Source organism: Sinocyclocheilus rhinocerous, unplaced genomic scaffold (assembly GCF_001515625.1).
Source record: "Sinocyclocheilus rhinocerous isolate Xijiao unplaced genomic scaffold, SAMN03320098_v1.1 scaffold584, whole genome shotgun sequence".
Taxonomy (NCBI): domain Eukaryota; kingdom Metazoa; phylum Chordata; class Actinopteri; order Cypriniformes; family Cyprinidae; genus Sinocyclocheilus; species Sinocyclocheilus rhinocerous.
In genome coordinates this window covers 1,759,037-1,772,392 of record NW_015630348.1, presented here as the reverse complement: position 1 = coordinate 1,772,392, position 13,356 = coordinate 1,759,037, and the positions used below count along the sequence as shown (strand labels likewise).

The 13,356-nt window shown below is 39.0% G+C and overlaps 1 protein-coding gene across 5 annotated transcripts in view; it reads right to left on the bottom strand.

Annotated features, from left to right (window-relative positions):
- The window catches only part of LOC107740130 (protocadherin-1-like), a 168,434-nt gene that overhangs the window by 45,013 nt on the left and 110,065 nt on the right, over positions 1-13,356 (bottom strand). Inside the window, exon 5 of one of the 5 annotated variants that reach the window (XM_016552454.1) lies at positions 7,923-7,982. The exons of the other annotated variants lie outside the window; for them this stretch is intronic. Within the exon in view, the coding sequence (XP_016407940.1) occupies positions 7,969-7,982 (14 nt within the window). The 3' untranslated portion in view covers positions 7,923-7,968. Of the gene's footprint in view, positions 1-7,922; positions 7,983-13,356 lie in introns of those variants that run through there. 5 annotated transcript variants of the gene reach the window in all.

Sequence of the window (13,356 nt, the reverse complement as noted above, 5' to 3'; positions counted from 1 at the left end):
TTTTTTATTTTTTATAACTAATTAAACTTCAGACAAAACAATGAAGGGTTTTGAATGAAATGAGTGAGCAATTAGACTTTATGTTAAAGTTTAATGAATGAGCTCATTAAACTTCATTAAACACCATTATTTACAACAGTGAGTCGAAAGCACAACAGCAGTATTTCATAAGTTTTTTACTATAAAAATAAGATCTAAAATGCAGCAAACAGACTCAAATAAGTGAATAATTTTGTGAATCTGTTCATTAACATGAATGTTCATAATGAATCTATTGACTAGAATGAGTTTTTGGAAAAAAGAACACAGAAAAGAAACACAGCTAAACTATGTCACACTACTGTGGGATGTAGTCAAAGTAATTAGAAAATTTAGTTAATTACTTCCGAAAACAGGTGTTACTGTAAACTGATGGTGTTTGTCTTACTCGCCCCTTTGTGAGTCAAAAAAAGAAAAAGCTGGCACTGGTTCATTATTATCTGTGATGATCCAGGACAGAAGTAATATCCCTGCTAGAGAGAATTCATAGGTCTTCATGTCGACTGAAAGATGAGAAACAGAAAAGCAGGAAAACTGAGAGTGTAGCGGTGGAGCACATTCTCAGTCCTACACGGGAAATTGATTCTGGCCCCAGCGGTCACAAGGACCTTCCGTGAGAAGTGTACGCTTGCTGGCGTCTGTTTGTATTTTGGCAGTGGGCTGGTCAAACAGTCAAGCTTCGGACATGATAAAGCCAGATCTCTGTGGCAAGCAACAACAACAGGCTGCATCAATAATGCGATAAGGGAGGATCGCTTACAAATACAAATGCTAGAAGGCGAGCACATTTAAATGCATGCAGGAGGGGAGACACAAACATATTATGGAAAACAGTGCATGGGAAATAAACATCATTTGGCACCAGCGTTCTTCTTCATGTCAATTACAGTAGATGTATCTATGTGTATATATATATACACATTTATTATAATAAATAGTAATAAATATCTAATATTTTTATAATTTTCATATTTCATGAGTTTGATTGCCAGAAAATGCTTTCACTGATTTAATGTATACCTTGAATGACATTTTAAATCACTTTGGATAAAAGCATCTGCCAAATGCATAAATGTAAATGGATGAAAAAAGTTTTAATATGACTCTACATATAGCAAGAAAAGTGTTGAATCTCTTTTAATAAAAATCAACGCCTGTGACACATGTGGCTACAGTTAAAAATGTCTGGTTTCCATTCCTTCTCTAACCGCCAAATGTGGCTTTCATAACTAAAAAGCACAATGTGTTCAGACAAAACATTCTTAAAATATTTAAAGATTACACATGTGGAAAAATATGCATCACAGACTTACCCCACTATGCCTATTTTGGCACTGTTTGCATTACTACTTTTGCTTTTCCGATGACAATTAGCACTGCAAATTGGCCTCCCGTTTAGAGACTTACAAACATCATCCCACGTTTATTCAACTGCCTCATTAATTTCCGACTGTATAACACAGACAGCGTGAGTCCAGAAGCTAGCTAATTTAACTACTAATCCATTGATTAACACAGAGTTGTATTAACTGTAATGTAAATGATAGGAAGAGGCTTTTTACGATGCATCATGGAAGGGAAACACCTCAAGTCTGCTTCGAGATGAAGCGAGAGAGAGTAATTTGATTAAGGGAAACACACTTCTGCACGTGTAAAGTCTTTCTACTGGAGACTTAAAGCAGTATTCAATTACCTGCTCAATCAAGCCCAATTTACTGCTAGAGTGGAAGGAAAACATACAGACTGTAGTAGGATTGAACCTCACTTTTCTCACAGAGCGAACAGAGAGGATGTGTGTGTGTGTTAGAGAGAGAGAGACAGAGTCAGGCTTCACACCAAGAGTCAGTATTGATCTTGAATCTATAGTGCCTGGGTGAGGTGAGGTGACATTGGTTCAAAACGTAAGAGCTCTTTATATCTGGAAAGAGGTTTACTGCCTACTGAGACACTATGGCATTAAGTATAGACAGTATGAGGCATTCTATGAGTACACCTACCATTACTGGTGTGTGTGTGAGACACTCGGTTAGGTAAGTGGGCAGCGAGGCTTCAGGCACACCCCCGCAGCTCAACCAAACCCCCTCACCCACCAGGGCCCCGTTTCCATGACAACGCTAGCTGAGAGCCCCAGCAGGACAGGAGATAAACAAGAAGCCATATCCCTACCACTGGGACTGGAGATGTGCGCACTTGTGCGTGTCAGCCTTGTCCTCTGAGATCCACCTAGCTGGCTTTATCCTCTGAAGTTGATGGACAACAACAACAATATCCTTTCGATTAGAAGCAGCCGCCAGTCCCTCGAGAAACAGCAGTCCTGGTAACGGTGGCAAACGTGGCAGGGGCTAAGTCCCTAAGCTCCTCTTCTGAACTGGCAATGGCCGTGGTGGCTAATTCCCTGCGCTGGCCATGGACCTGGCAACAGCGGCTAACTCAGTGGACAAAACACAAAGGTGGTGATCGCAGTAGACGCTAACTCTCTGAGCAAGGTGTAAAGCTGGCAAAAGCGGCAGCTGCTAACTCCCTCTGTGCTAGTGGGGACCAGCATGGAGCCCTAGGGATGGCGATTACTGTATAAAGTAGCAAACCAGCCCTGTGGGGTGAACTGTTACAAACACAAAGTCTGTCAGAATTTTAGCTGTGCACACTAAGAGCTTGCTAAGTTTCCATCCATCTATTTCTAGGTCTGTGAAATGTTCCTGAGAATTTAATTTCAGTGACCCTGGATCAAGACACATGTGTGGGATATGAAATCACAATTCCACAGCTGGGAGGAATGAAGTGGGAGTTATGAAATATGGAGTCACGAATGTGAGATATAAAGTCATAATTGTGATAAATTCAGTCAAACTGTTAAATATAAAACTGCATTGCGAGATATAGTCATAATTGTGATAAATGCTGTATCTATATTCTTATAAATACTATATATACTTATAAATCTATAAATATACAATTTCATTGTGAATTATGAAGTTATAATTGTGAGATGTGATGTTATAAATTTGAGATATTAAGTTATATTGCAAAATATAAAGGCATAGTTGTGAGATATAAAGTCATATTGTGAAATATAAAGTTGTAATTTTAAGATATGGAGTCATATTGTGAAATCATATTTGGAGATGTAAAGTCTCAAATTGTGAGATATAAAAACATTGTAAAATAAAAAAAGTCATAATTGTGAGATATGGAGTTATGTTGTGAAATATAAAGTCATAATTGTGAGATATGGAGTCGTGTTGTGTCATATAAAGTCACAATTGTGAGATAGAAAATAACAAGATTGTGAGATATAAAGTCATATTTTGAGATGTAAAGTTTCAAATTGTGAGATATAAAATCATATTGTAACATATAAAGTCATATTGTTCTGGCTACCTATTAAGTTCTGTATCAGTTACAAAATATTATTACTTACCTACCTATAAGGCCCTTAATGGGTTAGCTCCTGCATACCTAACTAGTCGTCTACCACGCTGTAATCCATCACGCTCCCTAAGGTCGCAAAACTCTGGACTTTTGGTAGTACCTAGGATAGCAAAGTCCACTAAAGGAGGTAGAGCTTTTTTGCATTTGGCTCCCAAACTCTGGAATAGCCTTCCTGATAACGTTCGGGGTTCAGACACACTCTCTCTGTTTAAATCTAGATTAAATACAATATGAGATATGGAGTCATATTGTGAACTATAAAGTCACAACTGTGAGATATGAAGTTGCAATTGTGAGATAAAGTCATATAATCAGATACAAAGTTATAGTTGTGTGAGCACAATTTTGAAAGAGAAAAAAAAATCACAATTACCTTTCTTTTTTTTCTTCTTCCATAAATAACCTCAGCGTGTGTGATAGAGCGGAAGAAATCCACTGTATTCTTTCACAGTGAGAATCTCTCAGATCCTGCGATGCGAATAAATAATTCATACCTCATATTTGGTTAATCAAACAAATTAGATAAAAGGACTTCTCTTTTCCAATTCAAACGCTGGGGAAGAGGAACATTTAAAATTTCTATGTGAGAGAGGACAGTACATTTGCCACACCATCATAGTCCATATGCACAGCTTATCCAGTTACATCCAGAGACCTTCACATACTCATCTCAAATTCCTTCAATCGGACTGCCGGAACTCAAAACCCGGAGAGCCTTTTAAAGGTCCAGTCCCATTTATTGGAGCCACAGTGCTTCTGGTTACTTAAGCTAGGCCGCAGATATGCGATACTAAGATTTCCCTGATCAAATACGATTACGGTGGTTATTCTCTCGTTGGGGAACCTGTCATCGGCTTCTAAACCGGAATGACAGAGTGGCACGGAAGCAGGGAGGAAAGAAGGCAAATGTGGTTGCAGGTCTACGGAAGAGAGAAAAAGTATATGGGGAAAGTGAGAGAGAGACATAAAGACCACGGTAAAATCAATGCATGCAGAGAATGGAGAGATAATTAAGGTAGGAAAGAAGAGAACGAGAGAAAGAAAGAGTGAATTTAATCCTTCCTTACATGACTCCACATCTCATTTGCTAATTAGATGAGTTACATCTTAATGTCAGTAGCCATTAAACACAATGGCAGCGTTCCCAGTATCCTTTGCTCTTAACATACCCCCCTATCTAGTTATCTGCGATTGTGAATTGTATAGCCTCAGTGTTTTGTCAGTGTCGATAAAGGCATAGCTAGGATGTTAGTGATGTCCTGCTCACTGACTCGAAGGTGTGTGTGTGTGTGTTTGGCAGGCCCTTTGTAGGCTGTGTGCTCAATTACACGGTGACATAACGGGGATGTACAATTACAGCGTGACACTGCGTTCACTGTACTGCACCTGTCAGACAGCCTGGCAAGGGATGACCCAGGGATCCTTAGATGATGAAGAGGCAGGGGTGGCCGCACACACACGCACACACACATTGCTTGTACATACTCCAGCGCTTTTATACTTCCACATTCATGGTCCCATTTTCCACGGCCACCTCTCTCTCTCTCTCTCTCACTTTTCCTGTCGTTCTCTCGCTGCAGTAGAACTGCAGTGCTCAGCACTCTAGTCATTGTTGTGATTCAGTAGTGGAGCTCCTGTCTGCCAGCTCTGCTCCACTTTACAACAGCAGCCCACAATGCACCGCTCTGGGCAAAGCAAGAAAGCAACCACACCTCTCTCTCTCTCTCTGTCTCCTCTCAGGACTCGATCTCTCGCTCACTACTGTAGAACAGCAGACCACCGTCAAATAAGCACAAATAAACAAGCTGCACTCCTGAAATAAACCCCTCCATGAATCTTCTCTCGCTGTCTGCTTCCTCTCCTCCCTCTCTATATCTGTCTGAGCTCTGCAGCCGGTTCCACCCAGCATTAAAAGGTTGAAGTGTGTTTGGTTTCTGCAGCACTAGTGGCTCTAAATGGAATTGATAAAATAATAAATGTAAATTTTTAAATTACTTATTTAAATTTTTTGCCTCTAACTCACACAATTGATTAAGTTAATGCTGCTAAGATGTGCAGTGGAAATTAACAAAGCAATATTAGAAGACTTTTAAGTTTAAAATAGGAAAAAGTTACTTTTTTGACTTTTTTAATAAAGGATGCACCGTTATTAAAGCATATATAATGCATAAACACTGATTATTTTCATGTGTTGGTAAATATCCTACTGTACACCATTGAAGATAGGTTATTTACTGAAATGGATGGTTCCATGATGATTCCAACTTTTAACATTAATGGAAACTCTGCATTGCACAAAATATTCTTTATAGTAGAAAAAGGGTCTTTAGATGAATAAACTGTTCTTCACGCTAAGAAAAAAAGGTTATTTTAGGAACTGTTCACTAAAAGGGAGTGTATCAGTGGATGATATAAAAATAAAAATAATAATCTACATTATTTTGTCTCTCTCTCGTTCTCTTCCTTCGGCTTGCTCCCTTTTTATCAGGGGTCGCCACAGCGGAGTGATCCGCACAATCGATTTGGCACATGTTTTACGCCGGATGCCCTTCCTGCCTACATTATTTTGTCTAAATACATTTAAAATAAAACATTAAAAATATAAACAAATTTAAATGATTCAAGTACATTTTTGGTATCAAAGCTTTGAGAAAAAAAAATGTTGGTAACCAAAAGTTTTGGCTACCCTCTACTTCCATTGTACGGACAAAAAATAGGTAAACACTAAGATTTTCCTAAAAATATCATCTTTTATGTTCCTCAGAATAAAGAAAGTCACATAGGTTTGGAACAACATCAGGACGAGTAAATGTCTATCCCTTTTAGTGAGTGTTAAGTGACAACTAACTAACCAACCAACTACATAGTTCTGTTTGGCTCAAACCTTTAAACACAAACCTCTACCTTTAAAAGAAGCTTGAAATTACAAAAAAAAAAAAAAAAAAATCAAACAAACTGCATTTAATGTTCATAATTGATAATTTCCTACTCTGCCTCTGCAGTCTTGATGGGCGGGTTTTTTTTTTTTTTTTTGTAAAAACCTTTAGAGTGTCTCTAGCGAAGGAACTAACAATCTTGTCAGCATTCATTGTTAGCTCTGAGAGCAGGGACCGCTAGAGTGGCTGTGAGGAGAGAAAGAGAGCAGGGCTCTGTGGGGGAGATCACCCACTTTCCCTACGCGCAAGCCTTTCATCTAGCAGCTATAGCAAAACAGCACAGCTAATTAAGAAGAACTAAGGAATGTCCAAAACAGACACATGCACACACACGCATCGCTCCCTACTTTTCCTTCCTCATGGGGACAGGAGGATAAATTCAGCACGGAAACAAGTGCTCAGCATTACTTAAAAAAATCTAAGGATAGCTCTGTGTGTGCGTGTGTGTGTGTGTGTGTGATAGAGAGAGAGACCCAGCTGTGGTCCACTGCTGCTCACTTTATTATATAATTTGTGGAGGCATTAGATCTACTTCCATAGTCCACTGGGCTTTCACAAGCTTCCCACAATTCCAATTAAGTTGTGAGTGTGTACAGTATATGTATGTGCCTGTTTCTGCCCCAGAGTACAAAAATCAAAAGCTAACTCTGACTTTATTTCTTTTAAATGCAACTTTATATCTCAACATGTTACTTTATATCTCACAATTGCAACTTTTGTTCTCATAATTGTAACTTCATCTCAAAATATGACTTTATATCTCACAACTGTGATTTTTCTTTCATAATTGTGACTGCATATCTAAAAATGTGACTTTATCCCTCACAATTGCGAATTTATTTTTAATAATTGTGACTTAATCTTAAAATTACTATATCTCACAATTGCAATTGTTCTGCTATTTGTGACTTATTTCAAAATGTGACTGTCTTTCACAATTACATTTTGCAACATTGTATCTCAAAATGTGACTATAATTGTGACTTTATCTCAAAACTGCAATTTATTTCTCACAATATGACTTCATATCTCAAAATGTGACTGTATTTCACAATTGTGATCTCAAAATATGAGATATCTCATGATCGTGACTTATTTCTTATAATTGTGAATCCGTACCTCAAAATGTAACTCTCAAATGTGATTTTTTCCTCATAATTGCAAATTTAAATATCACAATGTGAATTCATACCTGATATAAAGTATACTTATTCAGTATCGCAATTGCAACTTCATATCTCACAATTATAATTGTGATGTTATATCTCACAATGTGACTGTTTCATATTTTAAACTTTATCTTACAATTACCTATTTTTAAATACAGACAGAAAATCTTTTGCTCAGTATAAAACAATAGAAGTCAACAGAAAGTGCCCATCATGACAGAAAACACAGCTGCGTATGTATGTGCATTCTCCGCTGGGGTTGAGCAGGATGAGATGAGTCATTGCCTGGATGCATTGTGGTTGCTCATTTTAGTGAAGACCCCAAGCTGCCCCACAAGCGCCTGTCAGAGTAGACTGATAATCACAGTCACACACATCACGATGAAGGGGAAACTCTAGAGAGAGTGCACTGAGGAGGGGGTCAAGCACAAAGAGAGAGAGAGTTTTAGAAACAGTTTTATGTCACTTTGCATTTAGGAAGAACGTCATGGTGGGAAAACTAGTGCGTGGGGACAGGAAGTAACAGAGACCGTGTGTGTGGGAAACACTTCCAGAACATCCAAGCGCATCTGCTTTCGATTAAATTACACGCACCCGATGCCGCTCTCTCAGTTCTTCTTCACTCCGTTCTCCCATCAGTTTTAAGGTTCAACATTCAGGGGCTGGCCAGCGGGTTAAACCTCCTTCGAGACTGTCGCAGGCCATCCCAAGAGGAACGAGGAGACAGTGGTAAACACTCAAGCATACTTCCTGACCAAACCGTGAATTCTCTTCCTCATTGTCTATATCCTCTCCAGCCGGCTCTAGCCTTTTAATTAGAATTACCATGGCGCCCTCTGTGTACAAACAAAGCTGTTTGGCACTTCAAGAGAAAGTGGCAAGGTGCATACTTCTTTCGCCATAAAATGATCAATTAGTCAAGTTTTGAATCGTGGTGCAAGAGTACGCTAACCTTTCTGCGTTTAGTTATGTTCATTTTTTATGGTTTGATGTGCTAGATTAAATAAATATGAGTGGAATTGTGGGCAGAGGGAGGAGTGATACAGAATCTCTGGTGTCTGCATGATCATAGCTGCATAAAGTCTGTAATTAAAGGATGTGCGTGACAGACATCATAAATGCATTACCCCAGTCTGCACAAATCAAGCTTTGCGTTTAATATAAATGTTCTACACATTACTGCACATTTATTTTTAAAGACTCTTGTTTGAGATAAAATTTCCTGTCTCTCGAATCATTTAAAATGTTTGCATTTCTGTGTAATTTATGTTTGCCGTCGTAAAATCTCTGGGCAAATTGTCAGCGGAAGAAATGCTGTCTGTGGTTAGTTAGAAGCATTAAAAACAACTTAAATATCTCTTTTTTATGTGCGTGTGTACATGCGGTTCAGTGCATCGGAACGTCAAAACAATTTTCCTGTTTTCCAGCTTAAAGAAGTGGCCTGATTGAATGGTACGGGACAGATTGGATGTTGCCGTTATGGAGATGGCTTGTTTGCTCATTTGAGACGAATGATTGCCTTCATTTCCCCTGATATGGGCGTGATGGCGGGAGAACGGCAGCCTATTTGCTCTCCTAAACGAGGGCGTAATGGACGCTTTGTGCAACGTTAGAGCGCTCCGCGGCTGCCTTTGAGAGGCTCTTGAGAAATGAACCCTGACAACTGCACAGATGTTCAAAAGGCCTTTCTTCTGTTTAGACGCGTAGACCGTTCGTTTGTTTTTTTGTTTGTTTGTTTGTTTGCTTGTTTGAGGAAGCCATTACCAGTCGGCTGCTACGAACGCTAGGTCTGTCTTTAGAGGAGAGATGAGAGAGAGAAATTCAAATAGATCCATAACTGCTCATAAATACTCAGGCACCATCTTGCTCACACGCACGACATCAAACTGCACGTCTGCCATTCCTGGCTTTTACCGCGTAATCACTTTCTGCTTTGAGCTCATCTCATCTTTTCCATCTCGGCTCATTCTGTCGAATTATTCTCCAAAACATTTCACCTCCATCCCCTATTCCTCCGTATCTCTTTCTCTCCATTGTCTCTCCCGCTTTTTTCCCACTCTTCCCAGAGAAGAACCACATACCCATCCATTTCTATTAGGCAGGGGAAATGAGCACATTAGGGAAGAGAAGGGGGTGTCGGGCGGAAATGCCCCCCCTTGGGACGCTGAGCTGGGGTAATGGAATTACACTCCATTATCAGACGGAGATGATTCCATTTAGCTGGAGAGGAGCGATCTACAGTGGAGAGATGGAGTAAGAGAGAGGGATGGAGAGAGGAAGAGAGCCAGGTTAGTCCATTTTGCTTCATCTAAGCTAATCTTAGCTAAACAACAACCACCGTGTTGGCTATCGCGCCATTTCTCCAGAGCCAAACTTCCAAGAGCTCACCGAACTCGACAGCCTACTAATGCAGAGGTTCTTAACTCGTTTTGCTTTATATATATATATGAAAATAAAAAGTTAATTCAAAACATTAATTATTTAAACATACTTACATTTTATATTTATTTTGCTATCAAAACTGTGCACAAGTATTTTTTTTTTGTTGCATTTAACATTGTTTTCCCTATGCAGTCCTGAGATGTCAGAAAGGATGTGACCCACCAGTTCAGAACAACTGCTGAAAACAAACTGATGATGATACTGTATACTACTAATTTCCTCATTAAATATGAGCTATAGGTAGAGATATAGCAAAAGTGATGTTTTACTGTTTCAGGAGTAACTCCAAGCCCATCTGAGATAACATCTACTTCAGAAAGGACATCCTGGTCCATGCCCATGTCCATATCAAGCGCCTGGATATTTTTTAAGACAGTTTTGTTAAGTCATCTCCCTCTGGATACCTTTGGTTCTTTCTCTTCTCAGAGCAATGAACAGAGAGAATAAAGAGAGAAAGAGATTGAAACTGAGACAAGGCTTTGTCTTGTTGGAAGAGGTCTCTGGAACAGAAAGGAACCAGGTGCAACCTGTTCTGACTCCTAATGGCCTTATGCAAAAGATTGTCTTTGGAAAGATGAAGATAAATCTGATTTTTATTTTTATCCTCCACCTCTCTTTCTGAGGTATAATAAAGGTGAATTTCTAAACCGGATCAGGCAAATTCAAGAAGTAAAATATCTTAGTTTAATCTGCCAATATTCTCATAATGAATTATTAAAAGGTAAACTGTGTAATTTCAGTGTTACTAGTGGCATCAAATAGAAATCCAATAATAATAATAATAATAATAATAATAATAATAACAACAACAAACTTCATACAAACAAGACAATATATGATACCAGCACAGAGTCACAGTGTTTACACTTTTTGGAGAAAACAACCTGGATGGCTTATTTTTAGTTGTCTCTGCATGTTAAAGCGGAATTGGAGAAAATATTTCAACATGGAAAAAGTTACACACATCATCTTTAAATTATTCATGCTCACATCATTGTGAAGTGACACACTGAACCTAATTAAATGTGATGTGCACAGTTCAATGTTAAAATGCTTTTTAATTTGCAGAGACAACTATAAGTAAGCCATCCGTGGGTTGAATCTTAGCTAAACAACAACCACCGTGTTGGCTATCGCGCCATTTCTCCAGAGCCAAACTTCCAAGAGCTCACCGAACTCGACAGCCTACTAATGCAGAGGTTCTTAACTCGTTTTGCTTTGGGACGCAGGTTTTACAACTAATGGTGACTCAAAACAGTATCAAAGTGGTTTACGAGGAGTACAAAAGTAACAAAAGTTTGATTGAACACACAGACTCTGACCAGTGGTGTTATTGTTAACTATTATAAATCGATTTGGTAACTGAAATTAGGCTAAAACTATACTAAAATATAAATATTATATGAAAAAAGTAATCTTAAAAATAAATTAAATAATAAGCCATCCGTGGGTTGATTTCCCCAAAGAGTGTAAACACTCTAGTTTTATGGCATTTTCACAAAAAAAAAAAAAACTATTTATCTGAGAAGTGTGGCATCTGGTGCCTTTCTACCAATGGTTTAAATTCTGGTGCCGGTCTACCTGTTTATCCAAATGGCAGATAATGGATGCATTTATAAAATATTATAGGAAATAATAACTTTATTTGCAATTACATTCTTTAAAAAAAAGGTGGGGTTGGGGGGGTACATCACATTTTTCATGAAGATGTGTTTGTTTGTTTGTTTATCAGATATAATGTCTCTTTGGGAGATATTAAGCCATATTGGCATTTTAAAGTCGATAATTCTGAGAAATAAAGATGCAGTTTTGAAATATAAAGTCACAAAGTGACATATAATAATAAATTGTGAGAGATTATAACACTACCATTCAAAATTTAGTGAAGTGTGAAGTGAATAATTTCTGTGTCTCTAGTGGCACCAAACGGAACTGCAAACTGTTCATTTGAGTGACTGACTTGGACGAGTTTGGAACAGAATTACCTGAACAATGACAGATGTTTAAAACTTCTTCACAGTTATTTCCGCAGGTCTGTTTGGTGCCATAGTGGCGCATAAATTACATGCTTCACCTTTAAGGAAACAGAAGGCAGTGGCTTTATTCCATGTACCATAAATATCTCATTAGACATTAGTCCTTGTCTTGCAAGTTCCCTCATTTCATATGTTTTGACAATGTTCTTAAAAAAGGTGCATGAGCCAAATCACAGGTTGCCAGGCAGACTCATAACGGTGCATTTGTGCTAACTCAGTTGCCCCATCACCTTCATGCCTCATAGTATCATTCCACAATCACCGTGCCCTCGTTCGCACATTACATCCATGCATTATCCATAGTGGCTATATGAAGCAAAGCTCATTTGAAGAGCAGTGCTGTATTTATAGACTAGCACTGCTGCGTTGCACGGCTGCTAAAGTCATTTCGAGCGCTGGGACTATTTATTTTAAGATCCCCCGCTCTTTTATTAGCTCTATTGTGTTTTAGCGATGTGAGGGAGTACAGTAAAACTCTCCCCTCAGCGCCAGAGATGTTGACCCCAGGAAGCTGGCAGCAATCCATGAAGACAAACCACCATCGTCAGGGTCAACAGGCACAAGTGGAGTCTGTCTACAACGATAACATACGCAAACACACGCACACCCTTATATATATATACATCCTAAGGAAGTACCGGCGGGCAAATAGGTTAAGAATCCTGACTAACCCCCATCGCACCTGACCTAATTTCTGCATGCACAGGACGTCATACTGTACTTCTCAGCGTGTGTGCGTGCTCTCGTGGTTGGTGGCACCTGCCATGGGCTTCGGCGAGCAGCTGTGTGTGTACAGATGCCATAAGTGTGACCTGTCTGGGTGACCCTCCCTGCAGACACACACACACAGTCCTGGAGCTGCAGTAAAAACACTGATGTGGGAAGACAGCCATGACATTTAGGCCTCAGTCCACCTCACTGCCTTAGTCATACTTCTGTTCTTTTTCTCTCAGAGTCCTTCCTTCAGCTGATACTTCGGCTATTCTTGGTTTGAATCTCTTTTCATGCATTCTGACCTCTTTAACAGAATTTTCCAGGTTAAATACAAGCGACAGAATTTGTGGCATACTGTGGCATACTTAAAAAAAAAAGAGGTTATAAAGAGGCAGTTAAAAAGGAAGTAAAATGTGTTATTTGGATTTAACAGCAAAATTGGTAACACTTTATTTTAAGGTGTCCTTGTTACATAAGTTCCCTTTCAGTCGGTCACTCCGAGTCACGTCAGTGACCGACGAATTGGGATCTTGCTTAGAGAGACCAATCCACTTCGAGTGTAAACTAAACGAGCCAATGCACATTGGCATG